The sequence below is a fragment of the Hydra viridissima genome, unplaced genomic scaffold, assembly GCF_058129835.1.
Source record: "Hydra viridissima isolate aposymbiotic clone 2 unplaced genomic scaffold, HvirCarnegie_v1 scaffold_13, whole genome shotgun sequence".
Classification (NCBI taxonomy): Eukaryota; Metazoa; Cnidaria; class Hydrozoa; order Anthoathecata; family Hydridae; genus Hydra; species Hydra viridissima.
This window is the reverse complement of record NW_028324312.1, coordinates 8752215-8778259: the sequence shown is the minus strand read 5'-3', so window position 1 is coordinate 8778259 and position 26045 is coordinate 8752215. Positions and strand designations below refer to the sequence as shown.

The following is a 26045-nucleotide window of genomic DNA, read 5'->3' as shown; positions in this document are numbered from 1 at the left end:
CGAACCAGTGGAATAATGCTACTCATACTTCTGGGGCCTTCACTTTACGACCAGCACCAGCTCCTCGCGATTTTTTCGGTGGACAAGAGGAAATATCTTGCAAACGCTCTAGGTCGTTGTATGAACGGGATGCAAGTTTAATTCTTTTTACGAATTCAGGGTCGTCACCTTTTGCATCGACCAAATCAGTATAAAAGAAACGGACAGACTTTGCAACATATCCAGTTGTCGGTTTTATTGGCACGTGTCGTTTTCTTTTTGCATCGTATTTCGTCTTTCCTTTGTTTTTTATCACTTCGGCATCGTACTCTTCTTTGAACTTTTCCACAATTTTTCCAAGCTCCATTTTTTCTACGTTACTATATTGGGTTCTTTCTGTCCTTTTAAAAATTCTTTTCGTAGTCGCCATTTCGTTCTTACCCTCTGATATTACAACGTATACAAGTAAATAAGTACTGTAAATGATATGACGTGACGATAGAAAGAAGAAAATTTCTTTTTTAATGAATGACGTAACGATAGAAAGAAGAAAATAGAACGTTCTTTTTTTTAAAACGAAGTTTTTTGTATGAATGATATTACGTAACGTAAGTAAGTAGTGAAAAAGAAAATTTTTATAAAAAATTGTCTTGGATGGAGTTTTTTCTAAAATTTAATAGCCGGGGGGGGGGGGGGGGAGGTTGGAATAAGAATGCCCTGGGTGGAAAATTTTTGAGAAATAAATTAGCGGAGAGGGGGGGGGGGGGACGACGTCTATTAGGCACCAAAGAGTAAGCGTAACACCTATGCGTCCAAAGCTAGGTTATTACAAAGTTCTTTTTTTTTTTTTCAAGCTTTGGGTTGCCTAAAATCAAAATTTTGAAAAAAATCTTTTGCAAGAGTATTTACAACTGCATGTTATCCGAGTCTGAGGACGTCTTGTTTACGGTACTAACAAAAAAAAAATTATCGAATACCCAACTATCCAAGCAAAAAATAGAATAAGTAGGAAATAAAAACCATTTAAGTAATTAAAAAAGTTAATATTCCCAAAATTAATAAGTGATTGCTTCCACATTTTTTATACTAAAAAAATCTGTGTTCTGTTTTTCTTTTCTGTCAAAGTTGGTTGCAGAACTTCAATTTCGTTAGCTTTAGAGTGAATAAAATATCCTTATCTTACTCATTCAGATTGCTCGATTATTCATTTAGGCTGCTTAATAATTCCTCTAAACTGATTATTCTTTGCTTCTACGTTTTTCAGTTTGAACTTTTCAAATTTCAGGGTAAATTTGAATAGCTTTGTCATGTTTAACCATATTATGCATGCAGAGTGCTCGATTGTTCTTTGTTGCTAAAGTCAATACAGAGTGCTCGATTGTTCTTTGTTGCTAAAGTCAATGGGTGATTGTTTCCAAGAACTTCAATTTGAACTTTTTCAACTTCAGAGTAAATTTGAGCAGCTTCTTCATATTTACCCATGTTATGCATGCAGACTGCTCGATTACTTTTTGTTGACAAACTCGACGGGTGATTGCTACCCAGAATTTCAGCTTGAATGCATTCAACTTCAGAGTAAATTTGAATAGCTTTATCATATTCACCCATGTTATCCAAGCAGGCTGCCCTATTATTCTTTGTTTCCAAAGTTGACGGATGATTGCTTCCTAAAACTTCAGTTTGAATTTTTTCAACTTCAGAGTAAATTTGAATAGCTTCATCATATTTACCAATACTATCCAAGCAAACTGCTATATTATTCTTTGTTAGTAATGTCGAAGGATGATTAGTTCCAAGAGTTTTATTTTTTATTTTCTCAATTTCAGAGAATGTTTGAATAGCTTCTTCGTATTTACCCATCATCTGAATGCAGACCGCTTTGTTATTCTTTGTTATCAAAGTAGACGGGTGATTGATTCCTAAAGTTTCTGTTTCCAACTTTTCAATCTCAGAGTAAATTTCATAAGCTTCATAATACTTACCCATGCTTTCCATGCAGACAGCTCTGTTATTCTTTGTTCGCAAAGTCGACGAGTGATTGCTTCCTAAAACATGTATTTGAATTTTTTCAACCTCAGAGTAAATTTGAATAGCTTCATCATATTTGCCCATGTTATTCATGCAGACTGCTCGATTATTCTTTGTTTCCAAAGTCGATGGGTGAGTGCTTCCCAGAACATCAGTTTGAGTATTTTCAACTTCAGAAAAAATTTGAAACGCTTTATCATATTTACCCATCATCTGCAAGCAGGCTGCTCTATTATTTTTTGTTTCTAGAGTCGACGGGTGATTGCTTCCTAGAACTTCTGTTTCTAATTTTTCAACCTCAGAGTAAATTTGAATAGCTTCATCATAATTGCCCATCTTTTCCATGCAGACAGCTCGATTACTTTTTGTTGTCAAAGTCGACGTGTGGTTGCATCCCAGAACTTCAGCTTGAACATTTTCAACTTCAGAAAAAATTTGAATCGCTTCATTGTATTTACCCATCTCCATCATCCAAGCTGCTCTATTGATTTTTATTGATAAAGTTAATGGTTGGTTGTTTCCCAGAACTTCAATTTCTGCTTTTTCAATTTCAGAGTAAATTTGAGCAGCTTCTTCATATTTACCCATGTTATGCATGCAAAGTGCTCTGTTATTCTTTGTTGACAATGTTGATGGGTGATTGCTTCCAAGAGTATCAATCTGCATTTTTTCAACTTCAGAGTAAATTTGAATAGCTTCATCATATTTACCCATGCTATCGAAGCAAAGTGCTTTGTTATTCTTTGTAGTCAAAACTGACGGATGATTGTTTCCTAGCAATTCTTTTTTTTTTACTTCAACTTCAGAGTAAATTTTAATAGCTTCATCGTATTTACCCATGGTGTGCAAGCAGAGCGCTCTATTATGTTTTGTTTCTAAAACTGATAGATGATTCCTTCCGTGAATGCTACTTTGAACTTCTTCAATCTTTCTCAGTATATCAACTGCATCATGAAAAAGACCTTTTGAACTTAACAAAAAGTATATTTGGGAGGAAAAATTGCTAAATTCTTCCGACATTTTTCTTTCATTTTTTGAAAACATATAAATAAGATGCTTGTACCAATGATGTCCAAACTCAATGTGGTGTTTTAAATTTAATAGTTCTTGTTTCATAAAGCCAACCATGATATCAAAATATTTCACAGATGTTTCTTTTTGTTTTTGGAATATCTGACATGCCAGTTGTGTGATTTCATGCATTGAGAACATGTAACATTCAGAACTATGACTGTCAAACTCTTGATCTATCAGAGAATAATTAATCAAAACTGTGATTGCATGGATTTTCTGGATGCGATCATTATCTTTCAGGTATTTCAATAACTCGTTTACAAATTGTTTCAGAATACATTTTCCGTCACAGTATGACAAACAATTCAAAATGTCTAACGTTAAATATTCACCGTTGATTTGTAATTTGTGTAAAATTATGTTAATCGCTGCAACTCCTGACTTAGTCTCTGCTTCCTTTGGAAGAAATTCATTAAGAATTTCTAATGGATGGGATTGGTATAATTCTAAATACTCTTTTAAGGAGACGTATGTATTGTTTATATAGAGAACAGCTTGATGAAGAGAGAGAGGGAGACACCTTAGCTTGTTGGCTATTTCTTTTAATACTTCGTCATCTTTAGATTTGAGGTTTTGCTTCATGAAGCACAATGAATCTTGGGGAGAAAAAGTACTTACATCCATTTTTGAAGCGTTAGGACTCCAACCTCTGTATTGAGATGTCACCAAAGTGAAAGAGTTTGGTAAGTTAGAAACATACATTTCAAATTTTTGAGCAGTTCCATCATCTACATTGTCAAAAATGTATAACGTTTTTCCTTTCCTAAAGTAATTATGAATTTTAGTTACTATAGTTTCAATACTAAATGCAATCATCTTAGAATCTACTGTAATTAGTCCCAGCTGGTTGCATAGGTTTATCATGGATGCATGTATTTTACCATACGCTGCATCGAGCCATATTATATTGTCATAACATTTATGATAGACTGAAACGTATCTTCGAGCAAGTTGTGTTTTGCCAATCCCTGATATTCCTACTAAAACCAAACACGATTTTCCTGATACTTGCAACTCATTTAAACAATCATGCATATCGACAAGCTCCTTTTCCCGTGCAAAGAACATTACTGATGGGCGCTGAACTCCAAATGTTGCATACCTTGGTATTAACTCTGAAATTATTTAATTGAAATACTTAAGAAATATAAAATGTTTTCTTGAAATTTCAGAAAAAATTCAAACTGTCCTTTAAAAGTAAATGTGATAGAGTAATATATAATAGAGTCATTCCATATGATCATATCACAAGGTGCCATAGTGACCACATGACCATTTGAAATGGAATGACTCTGTTATACATTACTCCATTGCACATGGGTTACCTCAGATTTCGATGAAACTAATTGGGATAGAGTGTATCAATGACATAACCAAATCCTGAAAATTTAGTCTCAGTATCTTATGTGGTTTTAAAGAAGTGGCTAATTAAAATATTTTTTTAAATTTGTAAATTTTACCAAAGAAAATAAAATTACATAAACTTTAAAAACTAGATGTGTAACGCTAAACATTCAAAGACAAAAAGTTATTACTACAGCAAAATTAAAGCCATGAAAAGAAATCTTATTTTTTTGGAAATGTTACTTTACACCATCAACTTTCACAGTCTCAAACTTTTATTTTCCCGAGACACACTCAAGAGTACTTGTCAGAACTCAATACCATTGTTACTACCTCACTTTTTTTAAACTTTTTTTCATGCTTGTTAAAGGGGATGCAACGTCATCTACCGATGAACTCGGTAGATGACGTTTTGCTCATACCATGCTAAATACACTTTCTCAATTCGATTTGTAGCATTTTGAAATCTAGTTTTTAAGAACGAGGCTTTCGAAATCACAAAAATCTATGATTTAGTTAGGAAATTTCAACTTTAGTCTGCCATTATAAAAAAATGTTAAAAATCAGATTTTCAATTTGAAAATACTTACATGGTTGGAAAAGTTTAAAATATTTAAGCAATTTGTTCAAAAGTTCTTAAGCACTAAAAGTGAAGAAATAATTTTTTTGCTCAAGGGGGTAGGTTTCACATAAGATGACTCTTTCTTTTAAATAGCTGTTTCTCAAAGCCACATAAAATATTAAGCTAAAATTTTCAGGACTTGCTTTCTTCATTTATTTATACCACACCAACAATTATCATCAAATTTGAGGTGGTCCACGTGATTTCATTTGTCCAATTAGCATGGAGCGACTCAATGTGTAAATGTATGATTTTCTAATAGCATGCAATAAAGCATCAATCTTTAATTCGTTTACAAGAAATCATTAAATGTTAAAAAAAACCCACTTCTCTCACATTCATTGACCAAGTCCATTCTACCAATTTTAATTAATGCGCATTTCATCTCATGCCAGACTTTATGAGGATTGGCTTTTCTCCATGTATTCATCATTTGAAATGTTTGTTCATATGTTGTCGAAAAATCTTCCTTTAAATGCTCAAGTTCTGTTTCATGAATTGAAAGTAGGTGAGCAACTCTATACCAGTCATATGTCAGTTTTTCAGATAATGTCTTGAATACATCCTCTGGCAATCGTTCCACTAAAATAGAATAAACAATCTAAGAAACAAGGATAGTGATGTTGTGGGTGACAATGAGATTTATTATAAATAGATAACCTTCAATCTCATCAAATTCATTTCCAGCCAAACTTACTTCATGACTATTTTGCCTAAAAATTAAAAACAATAGCTTATGCTTGAGGAGTGTTAACATTTTCCTTTCTTTGTTCAATTTTTTTTTGGAGGATGTTAATAATTTTCTTTCTTTGATCATTTTAAAACTTAATTCTTTCTTGAGAAAAACTGGCTTCAAGATTTAAGATTCAAGTCTTGACCTCTCAAGATTTAAGTCTTGACTTCAAAAAACTTTTGTTATTTTTAAAAACCTGCCTTGGTTTTAAAATATTGGTCTCAAGATTTAAGAAAGTATATGAAAACTAATTGAACTATAAATATATCAATCAATAGAATTAATTTCCCAGTAAGCTTAGATATATTACCCATATCTTTTTGATTGTGTTTTGTTTATATGTCACCTGTTGAATAGCTACATACCAAGCTAAGACTATAACTAGATGAATTAATGTAAGCATAAAATGCCAATAATATAAAAAAAAAGAATACTGTAACATCTCATTTAAAAGGTGTGTATAAACCTGAATAAAATTTGGTTTATCAAACATATATGAACCTCTAATATGAGATTGGGAGCTAAATCAAGTAAAAGGAAAGTAGTCCATCAAATGAAGTAATTTGAGGATATTCTTGTTACATTATTTGTTTACTTTGAATGTATGTGCTCTTGAAATCCTTGTGCATTCTTCAGGATTGATTGCTTCTTACTCTCTTCAGTTTCTGACATTACTTCAGAGGAGGATAATTGTTCTTATATTTCAACATCTAAAATGATGAATAAAGATTTGAATTGCAAAAACAAACTCAAATCTTTTAAAACCAGTTTAACAACAGTTACAAGAAACATCAATAAAGAATATACCACAAGAGACATTCAGATAGAAACTGTTATTCTTTAAAAGACATATAGATAATATAAAGATATATAGGAAACAAACTAATGAAAAAAATTATTACATTGTTAGTACAACTGTTGTTGTCTTTTTCTTTTGCCACCAATCAATTTTTGTGACTAACACATCTTAAGGTCAATCAATTGTAAATACTAATTCTTCAAGTTTGTATTCTTTAACACTTTTGTATTTTATGTTTGTATTCTGCATTAGCATTTGTCCTAAACAAAAAGCTTTAATTAAAAAACCTTTGTTTTAAAAAAAAAAATTAATTTATCTACATTTTTGATTATATATTTTGATTTGGTTTTGATTATGTTCCTTAAATTACATCCAATTATTTGCAAATATAAGCAAATATAAAAATGTAGTACCTTATATTATTTACACACATAAGTATAATCAAAACAGTCAAGGTCACGGTCAAAATGTAGAAACAAAAAACTCTTTCTTGTGAGATGCATTATTTCTATTTTTTTTTTTATCAAAATGCAAAAACTTTTATCATCATATAGAGGGGAAACAAGTGGATGAACATGTGTAGGTATATAAAAAAAAAATTTTGTAGTTATTTTTTGCTAAATGTTGGTAGACATAATGAAGAAACCAACCAAAGTTTTAAATTCAAAAATATCAATTAACACAATAATATCAGTTAAACATCATTTTTTTATTAACGTAAAACTTCTAAAATGAAATGAAAGTTAAAAGTATAATTTAGAGTTGATTAAAACCCAGATCAAGCAATATTCTAAATCCTAAATATGATTTAAATGATGAATCCTATCCTATTCTCTTTTGTTCCATATCCTGCATGTACTTATCAAATCAATATAAGAGTAATATTCCAAGAACTGTTTAACCAATAACAGATTATTTGCACAAGCTTCTACTTAAAAATACCAGACAGGATAATTAATACTAATGTTATATTTCTTTTAGCCCAAACATAAATTGTAGACCTGAAAGGAAAGGAATATATTTAAAAAAAGGAAATTCAGATAAATGCTAAAAATGGACTAAAATTGTAAACAACCAATTAAAGAAAGCAATAGCAAGCTAATCTATTGATGTAATTCCAGAAAAAAAAACATTTAAAGCAGAATAAGCACCAGTAAAGCTTCATGCCATTTTGAAAATTTATTATATTATTCATACTACGCTACATTCCTGACATCTAGGAAACTATAATAAATGTGAAAGTTATATTTGAATTGATCAGAATAAACAGCATTCCTTTTAAGTTTATCAGATTTGAAGTTAATTGATTTGTCTGTCGTAAGTACTTGAGAAGTAGAAGAATTAAAAATAGGTATAACTGTTTGTGAAGATTGAAGACTTTAATATATTAAAGCATCAAAAAACTGTTAAAAAACTGAGTTTCAAAAAAACTGTCAAAAAAATTGAGTATCAAAAAAACTGTCAAAAAACTGAGAACCTATGGAGATCTTAGGTTGGATTTTTCAAAAGTTTACAGAGTTGAGAAGCAACAATAAACTTGTGAAGACATAATCAATCTATCTTTTTATCTGACCTTTTTAAAAAAATAAAATAAAAAGACTTCTGGAAAAAGTATCCCCTGCCAGAATTATACCTTTGTAAGGATTTGTTAATCATTTATTTTGGGTTGCCTTGCTGTAGATGTTGGTAGGGATAGAGGACTGCATTGGTCTTTGCATTTAAATTATATTCCTTAAGACTTTCATGGTAAAATGTTTAGACAATCAAATGAGAGAAATCTTGAAGCAATGTTAACCATAAAACGTTTCATCTTTTATTTTCATTTTTTTTTTTTTCATTTGATATAATTGCTTGTAAGGGTATGAGCAAAGTTGTTCAACAATTTTTCTTTATCAAAGTTACTGGAAAAGTTAGAACGGTTTCTGGGTAATTTTAAGATGTCAGATCAGAGAATCATATTAATTTTCTTTGATTAGCTTTAGTTTTTTCTCTATGCAGTAAGCCTTAAATATGCAAAATTCTTTGTTACCTCTGCTGATGGTAAAGCCTAAAGGTTTCTTTCAATATGATAAACATATAAGTTTGCATACAGAAGATGTTAACAAACTTTATGCATGACAGTTAAATAGATATACTCTCCATGGGCATGCAATAGGCTTATTTTTTATATAATATGTATGTATATATCATACATCAAGGCTATAGAATTTCTTGTAAAATGAAAAAACTCCACTTTTTACTTATATGTGTGATAGATGTAGAAGGTTGAAAGAAGTATAAGAGAGGAGATAAGGCCTTATAACAGAAATAACATGTATATTAAAAACGTTCTTGCTAGGAGTTACATAGCCTTATTGAATTCTTTTGACAAACAACCAGTCTGATATGTGACACTTACAAAAAAAATTAAATAAATTATTAACTTAAATGTCACACGTTTCTACTTTTAAAATAAAAACAAAAAATACCTACTAGATCATGCAAGGAATCAGCTTGACTCTTTTTTGTTACTTATGTGGCAAATAAAATGTAAGAGCAACAGCAAACCAATTACAAACTTCTTTAAAAAGTCTATGTGTTGTATTTTGGAAATAGCCTTGCTTTGGAATAGTGAAAAAAATTACTGCCTTGGTTTCACGGAGTCTATATTAGGGTTAGGGCTATTGTAATTGTAACTGTAAAAATTAAATACAATTACACATTACAATACAATAAAATTGTATTGTAATGTGTAATTAAACAATAATACTGTATTGTAATATTACAGAAACAATGAAAAAATTTTATTTTAGTATTGTACTGCTGTGATAAAAAACAATTACAATAAGTATCGTAATGTTTTTTTTTTCTGACAAAAACAATAAAATTCGATAACTATTGTATTGTTTTGTTTTAATGAATCAAAATTACAATAATTATTGTATAGTTTTGATTAAAACAATTACAATATCTTTTGTAGTGCATTACTTTACATTAAAGTAGAAAAGCTAACGTATTTTAACGCATTTATATTCATCTCTGACGAACTTACTATTATTTTTGCTATTTTTTATTTACGGATTTGAAATATATTGCAAATTTTATTTTTTACATATTTTGATCAGAAGAAATTTACGTTAAAATTATTTTTGTAACTTGGATATGCCGATCCTATAATTATGCGTGGTTGTGGTGACAAATTACCATGAGTGCGCCATATATAGCACATTTATGATGATCATTAAAAAACCAAGTTATCCTCATGTAGTTTAAGGCCAGTCTCCGTAAATCTTAGTCTAGTCAAATTAGGGTCCAACCTGGACAAAATTTGGATAAAGATGAATTTGGTATCATTCGAAGCGTAATTTTATCTGCTTTAACATATCCAAAATCCACCAAAATCCATATTGGGCAAAAAAAGTTATGATTATTTTAGCTCACCTCACTTTTATTCAAATTTATTGAAAATACAAAAAAAAACCGTCGTGTCTACTGTCAATAAGTTGTAATAACTTGTTATAAAGTTGCTTAGTCTTTATGAAATTTTGCGCAGATATAGCCTAATGTGTTAAAATTTAAAAAAATGAAATGTGCTTCAGAAATCTTTTAAATGCTGATGTCAGCAGTTTTTTTACAATATTTTTTACATAGGCTAATACTTATAGTATATTAACACACCTTTACTTAAAAATTTATTAGATATATAGTTGATATTGAGACTGAAATAAAAAAAAACTTGTTTATTAGTATAACTATTTAAAAAAACAAGCATTTTTGAAATATTTTCTTTCATAATAAATATATTTTTAACTACTGTTGAATAATTTTTCATTTAAGGTTTAAATATTAGTGCTTATTACACTCGACTAATATAATTAGAAATAATATCAAAAGTCAAATAAAAAAAAACATTTTTTCAAAAATGTTTCCATCTCCATCTTCACTACTTTCATATTCATTTTCGCTGTCATCGATATTGACGTCATTTTTTGGTGCATTTGTGCACTCCAAACCTTGGCACTGTCCGCTGGCTGTCATGCAATTTATTCCATGACGTCGACATTGGCATTGTTTTCCACATGGTGTTTTAGTATTAGCGCCGCAGTTATAATGTTAAGAATGTGAATTGGTGCAGGATCCTGAATAAAAAAATACTTAAGTTGAAAAGTTTATTAAAACTATTTTTGGGAGCTGGTTTAAACTTAGATTGTTTATTGAAAAATGAGTATTTTCAAGAAATCCGTTTTGAAAGTAAAATCGGCATTTGTGGTTTATTTTGCTGCTCCAGTAAACCTACATTGTCTGTCTTTATAGGTACTAAAACGTCATTTTTTCCTTCTCTATCCCCACTTTGTTTCATCCATATTGACTCCCAACCATTGCTGAATTTGTAAATACACTCGAAACGAATGGTACTTGATCGCGCTTTCAGTTGGTGGTAGTCGTTCTGGCTGAATTCCTTTTTTGGAAGTTGCCACCATTCTCATATACTTTTGTTTCCTTAGTTGTGCTAGCGAGACTTGTTTATTTTTTTCACCTATAGTAATAGTTGAGCTAAATTAAACCTCTGCAAAACAATGTGGACGTATAATTATAAAATAAACAATATTATAAATCAATAAAAAAAAATATGATCATTGTCTTGCATACCATATATGTTCAAAACCACTTGTATTCCAACATTAGCTACCTGATCTTGTGTTGCAAAAGGATCTTGGAATACTGTACATAAAGATTGAGCGAACTCACTATTCAATTCAATAAACTTCAGTACAGCTATCTTTCCTTGACTAAAAAGCGCAAAGGTAGTATCACATCCACTCCATGCATGGATAAACAACAAACATTTTTTCACGTGATATGATAAACTTTATGTAACATTCTTTATGATAATTGTTTCCGTATTTTTTTTTTCATAATTATTTTAGCTTAACGGCGCAAAAAAATCTCACACATGGTTTGATCCCACATGTGAACCAGCATAACAAGAATGTCTGTATCATCAGCTATGATAGTCACACATTTTCCATTTTGTACAAGCACAATTCCTTTTGTAGCAATAGTTCTGTCAGCGTCTCCTTCGCATTCCACTACTATATGACCTTTTTCTCTTAGCTTTATTACCAATGCTTTGATCAAAGCAGTTTTGTTATTGCTGTTTGACAGAAATTCAGATTGTTTGCAGTTCACTTGGTTTTTTGGTTGGAATACAATGTTGATAGACTTTCTTGCTCTCCTTTGATGTTCTTGATCTTTGATGGATGATTTGTAACCATCAAAAATAATTAAAGTATGATTACCATACTTTTTTGTAATATATGTACAATATTGTTCAATAATGTCTGAATATGTAGCTGGGAGACTCCAAAAAACTCGATGCAGCAAAGCTCCGCCGTCAAGAATATAGGTTGTGTCATTATTCACTGTTAAAATTGTTGAATCCTTAATGAGTTCTCTACCAAGCTCTGCTTTGTTTGGTTTCCTCATTAATCCATCTTTGAAGAGAGATGTGGGCTCCGGTGTTAATTCATATTCGAAGCAGTCAGTCAAATCTTCAACCCTCTCAATTAGCATGATTAGTCTTTGGAACGAAACATTAGGATCTATGTGGACTGCATCGCCATTAACTTTAACAGATGGCATCAACTTGGCAAGTGTCTTGACCTGCTTTGAATGCTTGATAGCTGCTTGATTGACTGCAATATTATTAAGACTGTTTTGAATCTCTAAACCCACATTTTCTGCTTGATCACAATTGATTTCATCATTCTTATCAACACATAGGCTAGTAAATATACATTGAAGTCCTGAGTCTTGAAATTCAAATGGGTTAAACAGCTCGAGCTGCTCCTTTAATGCTTTAAAATCTTTAGTATCTCTTTTTCGCCGAGACTCACCAGATTCACAATGTTGCTGACTGCTCTCAAAACGATGCTTTGTCAATGTTAACATGGAATCATGGATTGCTCCGCATTTGTGCAAGTTACTGACCCAAAGATTCCTTGTAGACTCTGACATACCCCTTCCTCTAGTTAAGCCTCCATTGCTTTTCATTGATTTTATCATGCACTGTTCAATTACTAAATCAGGCCAAAGACCAGCCCAATATCGATCTGTGCGTCTAATACAATGGTAACCTGATTTACAGTGAAGTCAAGGATGTTCTGAATTAAGTGAGTGCATAGATTGTAGATACAACCGAGCACTTTTGGCATAGTTTATATGCCCTGTTGCGGCAAATAAATAAGCATCAGCCTGGTGGCTTCCAGATGTTCGTGCCAGTTCCCAGTTCTCTCTGCTCTGATGAACATTTTGATAATGCTAATGTATTCAAGATATTGCAACCATAGTTTTGCTGTTCTGGATGAATGGGAAAGCTGTGTTTTTAAATTTTCAATAAGATTTGTGAATCTTATAACTTCACTACTATTGTTTATCACTTCCAAATCCATGTTTCCTTAGACCAGATCCTGATACATATTTTCTAGAGAACTATCAGCATCATCTTTGGCGCTTTTTTTAAAAAGTAGACTCATTAAGGTAGACTCAACTAAGAAGTGAGCTCTTAGTGCTCTAGCTACTGCTTTACCAGTCATTATATGCGTGACAGAGTTGTTTGCATAAATAAGTTCCAGTAATCTATTCAGCCCTGATCCCTCCATGACCATACCAATACTTCCTAGGAAGCTCATAAAGATGTGGAATCTTTATGAGCTTCCTAGGAAGTATTGGTATAGTCATGGTCAAAATTCAGCTCTACAGTTTACCAAGTACATAAAATATATTATTTGAAAAGAAAAATTAGTGCATTTTGAGCATGCTATGCTGGTATTAAAGTAAAAAATGATGGTGTCATCATTTTATGTAATTAATTTTTACATTTTTATAATTTGTAAACCAAATTTTTTAAAAAATATTATATGAATCGCGTCATTTTTCGCTGAATTATGACAATTTATTGACAGCAAGACGTACGGGTTTAGTTTATTTTTTTAAAAAAATCTACAAAGTGAGGTCAACAATAATATTTATAACTTTTTTTGCCCAAAATGAATTTTGGTGGATTTTGGATATATTAAAGTAGATAAAATTACGCTTCGAATGATACCAAATTCATTTATATCCAAATTTTGTCCAGGTTAGCCCTTTTTTAGACTTATTTTGACTAGACTATTTCGGGTTTGTTTCGTTTATCTGAGGGTGACGTAAAATTGTGCCGTTCAGATCCCGCGGGATTTTTCTAAACGCTTATAATATAGCGGTAACTAAAAAAGTCCGACAAGAAAATTTTCTAATTTTTTGAATATATATGAGTTCATAACATGTTATGAATTAGTATATAATGTAATGATTTATAACAAACCACATTATTTATTATTCAAATCTTGAATACTTATTATTTGCTATAGATTTTTTAAATTAGATGTAAATTGTGTTAGTGTATTTCACTAAATTAGTGCTCAATCTTCAAAACAGAACATAAAAAATAGAAAGTGCTCAATGTTCTTAAAGAACAAGAAAATAGAAAGACTTCTTGACGATTCTGAAAAAAGAGAAACTGGCAGTAAGTATATATATATATATATATATATATATATATATATATATATATATATATATATATATATATATATATATATATATATATATATATATATATATATATATATATAATAAATCAATTGACTGGATGATTATTGTTAAAACAAGATGAATAAAAAATTATGATAAATTAAATAATGATAATCAATACAAATCATATCCTATATTACAAAACTTTATTACTAGAATATAAACTATTACTCCAATAATATCACAAAGGATGTTTTTAAAACCAATCTCAAAGGTTTTTCCAATTCATTTTGATGTATATAAACATTCGAAAATTGCCATAATCTTTAAACTTATTTAGCTGCTTTTAATAAATTTATGTAAATTACTTGTTAATTCAACTAATGACCATGCATTTGTTCTCATTGATTTATAATGTATTTCGAATAATAATTTTACTACAAAAGAATTTGATAAATCTATTTCTATTTCTTCCAAAAAAATTGGTTAAATTCGTTGTGTCAACAGTCTACTAAAGACTACTACTGATTTTATTAATTTATTTATTTTCAATCTAGATCTTTTTCTTTCTCGCAATATTTTCATTCTTGTTAAATAAACATTTTCTTTTTCTTTATTTTCTCCAGTTTTATTTATCTTTACTATGCAAATTAAACATGCTATCAGTCAAATTTCAATGTGTTGTATTTAAGCAGGATCCATCCTCCTATAGTAAAATAAATCACATTTCTATATAATTATAAAATATACTTGTAAGTAATTTTTTTTTAGTTACATAGTAAGCATTGTAAAATAGTAATTGATTTCTTTGACCAGGAAGTTCCATCAACTACATTAAAAAATTAAAAAAATCATGAAAAGTACTCAAAAGAGACTATGCTGTCAAAATATATTTGGCAACTAAAAGAAAAAAATATTAACTTTAAATTAAACTGGTCTATTCTAAAAACTGCGCCTACCTATAATAACATATCTCAAAAATGTATGTTTTGTTAACAAAAAAGTTTGAAATTATTACTTATTTAGATCAAGAAAATTTACTAAATAAAAAAAACTGAACTTATTTCTAAATGCAGACATAAAAATAAGTACCTTTTAAAAAATTATAAAAACAAATGAGCAAACTTATTAACCAAATTTATTTAATTCTAAATACCAATTAAAAATAATAAATTGTATTAACACTATATATACATATAAATATGTATATTTATATGTATATATGGTGACCACACGCTCTATTTTGTTTATTACGAATAACTTCCACCGACAGAAACCATTCTGTTTATGCGGTCATCAAAAAGCCTTTCAAAACAAAATCGCTAAGTATTACCGAGTTCTCGACACTTCATTGTACGTCGTTGAAAGAAATTATTAAATGTCGGATTTTCTACCCTACTTTCTGAATCAAAGTATGAAAAAACAATATAATTCAATATCAATGTCTTTTAGCTTGTAGATAACTAGAAAAGTTGTGCTTAACAATTTAAACGCTTATTTTTTGAAACACTCATCTTTAAGTTTAAGGACAATATGCGTCATCCACCATATTTTTGTCAATAATATTTTTTTCAACTTAGCCTAACTTTTGCTAAGTAATATTCAGTTTAGACAACAAATTTTCAAAAACAGTTTTTTTTAAAAAGGAGTTGTAGAAGGTAGGACGAACTACCATAAAAATTTGGACTGGCCTTAAATCACCTGAGTCTATTTTTAACCGATTAAAGTTGTATAAATAGGGTAAAAACATTATTTTATATTTTTTGATTAAAAAGTAATAAATGCGGTGTTGATCTTCAAAATATAATATAATACGCAATCAGTATTAATCTTGATCACCTTCGGATCATATTAAGATTTCGCATTACCTATCTTGTTATGTATTTTTAAGCTCTAAATGGCCGCAAAATATTGCCTGTCTGATGATAGCCTTACTATTTAAAGTTGCCCAATTTACCATTCTGGCACCCCTTCCCCCCTCCCATTATGTTTCAGTAAAATAGAATCAATTATTAAATATTAGTTGTACCCTATTTCAAGGGTACAAGGGTATATAGTCGGCAACTGGACTATTAAAACATTTATCTAATTTTGACAATAAAATAATTTTTTTTATTACAATAACAATGTAGTGTTATTGTATTACAAAGACGAATTACAATACAATATTTATTGTTATTGTAGTGGGTCATTACAATACACTTTTTTTTCAGATATTGTTATTGTTTTATAAAGATTAATTGCAATACAATATTTATTGTTATTGTATTACAGAATTACAATAGTTGTAAATCACAAGTATTGGTATTGTTTCTAAATTAAGTTAATACAATAACAATAATTATTGTTACTGTTATTGTTTTTATTACAATTACAATAGTCCTAACCCTAGTCTATATGAGCCCAAGCTCAAAGTCGTCATATTGCATTAAATCAACATGTTGAATGTTCCGAAGAATCAAGTTTTATTCTGTCATCATTTCAGAACACAGTTATGAAATCAAAACGTTGTTTAAAGTGATATTTTTTGTCATCATCAAACAAAAACTGAAATTTTTACTTAAAATGCTTTACTAATAACTAAAAGTATTCAAAATCAATTTTAAAAAATACACAATAACTGCAACTGTGTGTATTTTAGTTAAAATATAATGACAACTAATGATCTGGTTGAAAATTTATCCCTTGCATTCACTGCACATCAGTGCCGTGTTCTTCACAAATTAACTTCTTGCAGTCATTGCAAACTAATCTCATCTTTTTGTTCTTCGATTGAGGATAAACATAGCACCGTTTGCGCTTTCCTGTTACACTACTAGGTGTCACGTCTGATGATTCCTGCAAAATTCCATAGCTGGGCATGATTTGTTTGATATTCTTCGGAGTTTAATGCACTTCTTAGCGCTGACTCGCATCTGAAATGATCAGTACAACTGTGATTTCCTTCAAAAACTTATTGCATTTGTCCAATGTCTTATATGCGTAATTCGTTACATTTTCAATTTAAAAAAATAACATACTCATTGACCGCAGCACTGTCAATCATTTTTATAAAAATTCTTCTAATGGTCATCAATTCGTTTTTTTTGCAATGCTGTTCAAACTGCACATTTGATCGTGATTATCAAAGCCTTCATTTTGGTTGTTGTAGAAGGCATTTAATTTCTTCTTTTCAGGTTTCTTAGACTTTTCTTATTTGCTATTCATGGTCGACAGAGACGCAACTCTCTGGATCTTCTTTGGCGCAATCGACAGCAATCTAAAGTTGCTTAGCATAATCAAAAGCATACTGAGCTGTTCTATGATCGTCTTTAGCCAGAAAGCTAGGAGCTATACAAGCTTTGTACTTCTTCAAGGCGCTAACCAAAGTGAAACTGCGAGCTCTCAGCTCCAAAGCTAAGGGAATCAAAGTGTAGTAATTGTCTGTTGTAACACTTTTGTTCGATCCAACAATTAGTTAGGAATCAGCAATCCTGGAGCAAATCTTCAAAAAAACCGAACAAAAGTTTTTGCTGTCAGCTGTGGCATATACCTGGATGCCATATCTGCTTGACTTATTTAGTATGTGCTGTTTGAAATTCTATAAACATTGCAACTCACATAATGCATTGGTTATCGCTTAATTTGTTTTTCTTTTCCGGGCCAATTAATTTCAGATAAAATGTGTTAACATTGTCTATCAGGTTGTTTTTGCTTGATAGCGTTGTTTAATCTTTGCATCTGTTGAACATTAAGTTCCGCATTAACTGTTTTGTTGCAATCAAGAGATTCCCAGCGGATGATGCCTTCCCAGTCTCACCATACACATAATTTTGTCTTCCGTGTATGAAGATCTTATTTCGCTCAAGTGGTTGCTTGTTTTTCCAGGAAAAGCAGATGCACAACGAAAGGAAAATAAGCAATATTTATATTGAAAAGCAGATTAGTTGGTTTTTAGCACCAAAAAGTTTTGAATGTCTTAGGCTAAGCTAGAACGTTTTGGTAGATATGAGACTTTATATAGTAATACAAAATGGTTCATGCTAAACATTATGAGGTCGTCTAGGCTGTTAGGTGGTGAATATTGGTTTCTAACATGGCGTCCCATTATGTCCCAAATATGCTCCATTGGGTTCATATATGGACTGCAAGCTGGTCACTCCAAAACAAGATATAATTAACATTACTTAAAAATTCAGTAACGATATGTGCCGTATGTGTTTTAGCATTATCCTTTTGTGGTTAGGTACCACAAAAGGTTCTAAAATTTCTGCTATGCATCGTTGACAAGTCAGACTTCCAAGATCAACAATAAAAACGCTCTGTGCGAGCTGTTAAAGATATTCCGCCCCATACCATCAATATGCCGCCTCATATAAAGTGGTTTCTCAAATGTTACATGCGAAATATTTTTCATTTGATCTTCTGTACACTCTAGGGCGGCGATCAGAACTTAGAAGGCCAAACTTTGACTCATCTGTAAATAAGACCTGTCCCCAATCATTATTTTTCCAACTTATATGCCTCCTTGCAAAAGCCAGTCTGTTTCTTCGAAAGTCTACAAACAATTTATGAATATAACAAAATTAAACAGAGATTTTTTATTTTGTTACAGTTTAGCATAGTGTATCATAAAAAAACAAAAACTGAGCGCTACAACAGCTACTCGCATTTCATTTTCATTAACTTTACCCGACTAGGGGTTAAGTTAATGAAAATGAAATGCGAGTAGCTTTTGATGCAGTTCTTATTGGCCAAACAGTTTATTGTGTATTTGAGGAAAGGGAAATAAATTTAATGGTACAGAAAAGGTATGTAAGGAAATGTTGATCAAACCCAAATTGACGGTATTTTGGTTTGATGAACATTTCCCTACATTCCTTTTCAGGGCAAATCTAACTCTGTAGCAATCCAATTCTTTAGCAATCAAAATGAAACATTTTTATTAGATTATCTTTTAAAGGCTTCAAAACTTTACTACATTTTGTCAACCAAAACAATACAAAAACTGGCATATGAATTTGCAATGACTATTTCTAACCATAGTCTTAAGTCGTGGAATAATCTGCTATCAGGTTCACCTTCTAGTTTATTGCGTATTCAGTTTTTAAAAATAACTGACCATGGGAGTAGCTTTCCAGTGATACAAGCAAGTCTTAAAAAAATTAAGTTATTTCCAAAGGCTGAATCAAGAAAGTATGTTGAAGGACATCTGTCATCATCAGATCATTACCCATCATCACCCATCATCACTCACAAACACCCTAATACTCAAAGACACTCCTATTTGAAAAGAGCTAAGCAGACTTCAGAAAATAAAAAAAATCTCTACACCAAAAATTCAGGAAGCTTTACGCCAAAAAAAAATCTTCATTGCAAGAAAAAGAAAACTTTATGTTAAGCGTGATGAAAGAAAAAAAGAATATTTTGAACAGAAATAACAGTGACAGTAGAATCACAACATTTTAATGAACTGTCTTGTAGATCTACTCAAGGATATTGCAAAGTAATTTCGTACTTTAACAACCGAGGATACGTTGAGCCTCAGTAAACAAATCACATTTTGTCTCATTGATTTTTCTTTTTTTGTTGCATTAATTCTTTTTTTTCTTTGGCTTTGCTTTATTTTTCTTCAAATTAAAGGAAAAAATCTGTAGTAAATTTTTTAAAAAATTAATTGGTTTTTAATATAGACATTGTTTGAATGACCTAAAAAAAATTATAATAAAGTATAAAGTTTGCTTTCATCTCTGTTCATTAGAAGTCAAAGTGAAAACATATATTAATCAAATTGGCCAGATAGATTTTTAGAATCATATGATGAATACTCTCCTCCCCTAGAGGGATAAGTTTCTGCAGAAAAGAATTTATTGTGAAAAATAAACGTTGGCGAGTTATTTCAGAAAAAAAATAAGTTTTTGAAATATATTTTATTATTATTTTGTAAGCCAATTTAATCAAGATTTCAGAAAAATCAAAAAAAAAAAAAAAATTACGTTAATAAACTTTATTTGCCAAAAATTTAACGAAACATTCAAACATAACAAGTTTCCAACGTTAAATAAGTAGGCATGCAAATCATAAAGGTTGCTGGATACTTTGTATCTACTCTTTCAAAAGTGTTTAAAATCAAAACAAACAAGAAGTTCAGAAGTCTGTTTAGATCAAAGACCCAATTCTTCATTTCGGATTGGAATTTGAAATAAGTGGCAGAAAGTAGGCCAAAAAGAAAATGTTTTGCAAAACTATTTTCATTTCGTAACTGTTAAATATATTTTCCAAAGTTTATAAGGCATCAGGTTCATTACAAAATCATCTTTACAATAACTTAAAAACTTTAAATAGAACTTTGCTGAAAAGAAAGTTCGCTCCATTATGAAATTAGGTATATCATGTGTGTGATCAATTTTTCGTCCGCACATTAATCAAGCATTTAAACGGGTTATTAAGAACTAAATGGGTTTTGTTCGTTGTCATAGTGAAAGCAAGCTACGCCACTTGGTGTTGAATATAAGAACTGGTTAACTCTCTAGATCCAAATATTTTGGATAGTAACAGTTTGATAAATGGCAAAGTTCCTAAGCAACCTAAAAAGTAATAAAGAGTTCGTGCACCAAAGTTTGAAAGAAGATTCAGCATGAAATGCTTCAGGTGCAAATTTTTTTCATCTTTTTCTTTCTACTGAATAGTTAAGAAAAGTATCTTCTATGAAAGAGACGAAAAGAGCAGAAAAAGGTGAGACAGACTATTCCTTACAGTTTCAATAAAAGAAAAGGAAGAAGAAAAACAGAATAACTCCACTATTCATCCTCATCATCATCATCCTCATCATCATCATCCTCCTCATCATCATCATCATCATCATCCTCATCATCATCATTATTACCATCATCATCTTCATCATCATCACCATCATCAATATCATCATCAGTACCATCATCAGTATCATCATTATCATCATCATCATCATCACCATCATCATCATCATCATCATCATCATCATCATCATCATCATCATCATCCTCATCATCCTCATCATCATCATCATCATCATCATCATCCTCATCATTATTACCATCATCATCCTCATCATCATCACCATCATCAATATCATCATCAGTACCATCATCAGTATCATCATTATCATCATCATCATCATCACCATCATCATCATCATCATTATCATCATCATCATCATCATCATCATCATCATCATCATCATCATCATCATCATCATTATCATCATCAATTATCAATTGTAATCATATAACCTTTTTTTATTTTTAATAATTTGATTTCCTATTGTAATAGAACGCAAACATTCCGCTTTAGGCACAGGCTTGATGCAGAAGATTATATTAGAAAGAACGTTTTTATATCTTGTATATATTTTGTATATATTTTGTATATATTTTGTATATATTTTGTATATATATTGTATATATTTTGTACATATTTTGTATATATTTTGTATATATTTTGTACATATTTTGTATATATTTTGTATACATTTTGTGTATATTTTGTATATATTTTGTATATATTTTGTATATATTTTGTATATATTTTGTATATATTTTGTATATATTTTGTATATATTTTGTATATATTTTGTATATATTTTGTATATATTTTGTATATATTTTGTATATATTTTGAATATATTTTGTATATATTTTGTATATATTTTGTATATATTTTGAATATATTTGTTTATGTTAGTGCTGTTACGACTTTGAAATTATTCCACTGTTGCCTAAATCGATTAATGTATTTTTCAAAGTCGACTAAAATCGAATAATACGTTTTTAAAATCGACTATGTCGACTAAAAGTTTATTTAGTTGAAATATATGAATAAAAAATGTTATTATAATCGTATACAAATGTTATTATAATTGTATACTTTGATGTTGCTTGACAATTTATTTTTTGAAGCAAAAAGAAATTTAAGAGAGTAAACAAAAAAAAATGGTGGCATGTTGCATGTTGCAATAACACATGCTGTTGTTAATCTATTAGATGAATTAAAATCGAATGAATGAAATAAAACTGAAATCACAATTACAAAGTAAAGAAAAAAACAGATGGGCCATTTATATCATTTTTTACAACAAAGCAAAAAATTAACAAAAAATTGAATTAGTAAAAAACACTGGTGTAGATAGATGGGGGCAGATAGGGCGTCTTAATTTTTTATGGGGTGGCAGATTTATAAAACTCTTTGCATCCTTAATTGAGTACCATAAAACATTACGTAATATTTTCTTTTAAAAAGCATCATTTATATTAATCAATTGGTTACTATAATGAGAAAAAAGAAACATTAATGAAGTAGTATGTATGTATGTATGTATGTATGTATGTATGTATGTATGTATGTATGTATGTATGTATGTATGTATGTATGTATGTATGTATGTATGTATGTATGTATGTATGTATGTATGTATGTATGTATGTATGTATGTATGTATGTATGTATGTATGTATGTATGTATGTATGTATAACGTTATACAATTGTATTTGAACGCAAAAGAGCGTGACAAAATTTAACACGAGAAAGTACATTGAGTAAATAAAGGGACCTGGAAAATGGAAACATCCAGACGCAAAAAAATTTGACATTTCTGCATCCAGCATTTACACGCGTGTTCTTATTTTATATAGTAACCACTTTGAAACTATTGTTACAACAAAATGGCTTATATTTGTTTATTTAGCTTCTCATGTTTATTTATGTTTTCTCAGAATTAATCAGAGGTTTAGAACTTAATATACCTCGAAGCCAATTTTTCTGGCCTTGGCTGGTCTTGTGATGGTAATTGAGTACGCCGGCCAGGCTTTCATTTACGCTACATTGCACTCCAATGAATATCAGAAATCCCGCAGGCCCCGCAGGTCCCGCAAGTCAGAAGTGGTTATTTTACCTAAAGAATGCGCGGTCACTATAAATAAAATATTTTTGATATTTTAATTGATAATTGTTAACAAAAATCTTTAACCCGTTGTTTGTGCAATACTTTTGCGACAAAAAGGAAGCCCTCGTCAAAACGAAATGCAGGTTGTTGACCAATTCATTACATCAAACTTCAAATTTTAGAAACATCTAAAAAAAGAAAATGAGAAATCAAAAAATTTTTCATTCAAATTTTGCTTTTGAAAGTTATTGCTTTTGAATAATTTTTAGTATTATTGCTTTTGAATTTTTGTTATAACTTTTAATAATTTAATAATTTAATTTTTATTAAATTATTATTGCTTGTGAACAATTATTGTTTTGCTTTTTTCCATTTGAGACAAAGCAAAAAAAAAGAAATTTTTACGTCACATTAAAAATATTCGCCTCCTTTCGCTCGGTGGCGAATTAAAAGTAAACTTACTTAGAACCTTTTAACGTTTATCCTTATGTAATTATATATAGTCATAGTATTTATTATTTCATAGTGTTTTGATGTGTTGAGCCCAGTATAAACAGTTCACAATTTGATTGTGACATCCGCGGTAGCAACCGTGTGAATAATATTGATTTTCACCGTCTACAACTAACTGTTCTTCGTTTTATGCATATTTCCTTAATTTTTTATTTTTCAATTGCCGTTATTTTCAACACTGAAACTAATTTATTTTGTTAGCTTATTACTTTTTTTAATGGCTGTTAACTTTTATACTAAAACTAATTTATTTTATTTGCCTATTTTTAACTACTAACTTTGTCAAAACTCAATAATATTTAAAAAATGTTGCTTCTAAATTCTGTTGTTATCAATTTTAATAAATTCTGTTGTTACTAATTATAATAAATTCTGTTGTTACTAACTATAATAAATTCTGTTATTACTAATTATAATAAATTCTGTTGTCGTTAATTGTAATAAATTCTGTTGTCATTGTCAATTAAGTTAAGCTTTCATCTATTTTCTATTAGTATTGATTTTCAACTTTTTTACTTTGGGTATTTATTTATAAATATCATTATTTATCTTTTCTTCTAGCCCGAAATATGAGTCAAAATATTATGAAGATTTTCATTTTTTCGACAGCCGTAACTTTAAAAAACACTACCCTTTTAAACTCAAGTGTAACAGTCGTAAATCCGGTGAAAAAAAACTTTAATCATGAAATGGATGTGGTTTTGCTAACGTGCTTAGTGAGCGTGCTCGCTGTGTCAGGGAACCTTCTCATCATCTACCTTTATTTTCAAAATAAAAGTCTTCAAACTGTTACCAACACTCCGTTGATTTCGCTCGCAGTGGCAGATTTGATTGTCGGACTGTTCCCCGTAAACATGAGTGCGATGGAAACTGTTTTAGGTTATTGGCCCTTTAATGACATTCTATGCGAGTTTACCTTAATGATAGATTTTTCGTGTTGTCAAGCATCAATTTATCATATTATAGTAATCAGTATCGATCGATATCATTCGATAAAACGACCACTGAAATATCGTGGAAAAAAAAGAAAATCACGCGTAAAGCTATATATATTATCCGTGTGGATTGTATCTATTTTGTTGTGGACATCAGGGATAGTATTAAAATACGTGTTTGGAAGAACATTAGTTGAAAAGCAGTGTTACAGTTATTTTCTAAACGTAGGTAATTTGAAATTTTACAAAGTAAAGATTTATTTATTGATAGCTTCAGTTGGATTGGGGTATTTCGCTGTAATTCCTGTTGTGATTTTTATTAATGGTAAAATTTACTTCTTAATAAAGCATCATGTTAAAGTGGCGCCTCGCGAAAATGACATTTCAAAGGGTGGTGAACTTAATGAGAACCTTGGTAAGGTAGGCTCCATCACAAGTTTCAAATGTGAAAAAACCTTTTTGAGACAAAAACAGCTTCACAGGTACAAGAAATCTTTAAAAATGATAGCAGCCATTATTTTGGCTGTTATTGTAACTTGGTTTCCGTATAATTTACAAATGGTATTGCTGCCGTTTTGTCCGAAATGTTACAATGAGTCTGCGTTTAACATTAGCAACATTCTATCGTATTCAAACTCAGCAGTTAATCCTTTTCTGTATGCATTTATGAACCAAGGGTTTCGATCTGCAATTAATAAACTAAGAAAAAACACAATGGTGTTGACGAGGTCAACTTAACCACTTCACTATTAATTGGAATGAAGTACAATAGTTTTTTTTTCCTTCTTTTTACCCCATCTGGCCCATGGCTCCCTTTTACCCCATCATCCCCTAATCGCTAGCATTAACATAAAGTTCAGTGAAAACTGCTCAACTTTTTTTAAATATATATTTTACATACATATGATTTATGTATACATTTTTACGTATATTTTATGAGTATAGTATTACTTAAATACAATCCAGTTCATCAAGAGTCATGTATAATTTATAGGTAGAGTAATTGTTTGATCCATATATGTATATTGATTGTTAGTAAAAATGTACACATCTTTAGTCTGCGTAGCATAGTGGAAAGCAAATAATTAATCCGTAAATTATTATAGTTCGGCGCGAGGCTTGCACCGCAACTGCATTTTCTATTGGTTATTTTTGCGAGAAATTGAATTTTACTTTTCTATATTGGTTACCTCAGTGTTTAATATAGGTAGACAAGCTTAGATGTATTAAAGGTAAAAACGAAGATTGAAACTTGGCTAGAACTTGGAGAATTAGGCCAGGATTATACCGAGAAAAAGCTCATTCCAATTCAGGAATGGCGACTTAAAAATGAATAGGGACACGGCTATAAACTTTAAAACGATTATTGACACAAGGCAAGGAGTTACTATGTAAGAAATAAACCAAGCAGAAACCTAACAATAATATAATAACGAAATTGACGAAATCTAATGTCAATTTTATTATCGATATTATTAGTATTAGTATATAAGAAAGTAAAGTTTTTGTATGGGCAATGTTTATGAATTCAGTTCATCAAGAGTATATAGTCAAATGTAATTTATAA

At 30.1% G+C, this 26045-nt stretch overlaps 2 protein-coding genes and 2 pseudogenes across 4 annotated transcripts; 1 reads left to right on the top strand and 3 right to left on the bottom strand.

The window, feature by feature from the left end:
- Positions 1-1007: 1007 nt before the first annotated feature.
- Positions 1008-9581, bottom strand: LOC145186601 (uncharacterized). Of its 3 annotated transcripts, XM_090070463.1 has the most exons (6): positions 9052-9581; positions 6683-6839; positions 6376-6490; positions 5708-5760; positions 5375-5629; positions 1008-4196 (listed from the first exon to the last, which is right to left on the bottom strand). In XM_090070463.1, exons 3-6 carry the CDS (start codon positions 6450-6452, stop codon positions 1300-1302), a joined length of 3282 nt encoding a protein of 1093 aa, XP_089926589.1. In that variant the 5' UTR covers positions 6453-6490; positions 6683-6839; positions 9052-9581; the 3' UTR covers positions 1008-1299. The 3 variants fall into 3 exon arrangements, with proteins under 3 accessions (XP_089926589.1, XP_089926590.1, XP_089926591.1); XM_090070464.1 differs by lacking the exon at positions 9052-9581 and having other exon boundaries at positions 6683-6851; XM_090070465.1 differs by lacking the exons at positions 5375-5629; positions 5708-5760; positions 6376-6490; positions 6683-6839; positions 9052-9581 and adding exons at positions 4407-4505; positions 5016-5302.
- Positions 9582-10452: 871 nt separating this feature from the next.
- On the bottom strand, positions 10453-11045 carry LOC149880331 (uncharacterized; annotated as a pseudogene).
- Positions 11046-11359: 314 nt separating this feature from the next.
- LOC149880330 (uncharacterized) lies at positions 11360-13256 on the bottom strand (annotated as a pseudogene).
- Positions 13257-24077: 10821 nt separating this feature from the next.
- Positions 24078-25434, top strand: LOC149880329 (5-hydroxytryptamine receptor 1B-like). Its single transcript, XM_090070451.1, has one exon. It carries the CDS (start codon positions 24113-24115, stop codon positions 25214-25216), a length of 1104 nt encoding a protein of 367 aa, XP_089926577.1. The 5' UTR covers positions 24078-24112; the 3' UTR covers positions 25217-25434.
- The last annotated feature ends 611 nt before the right edge of the window (positions 25435-26045 follow it).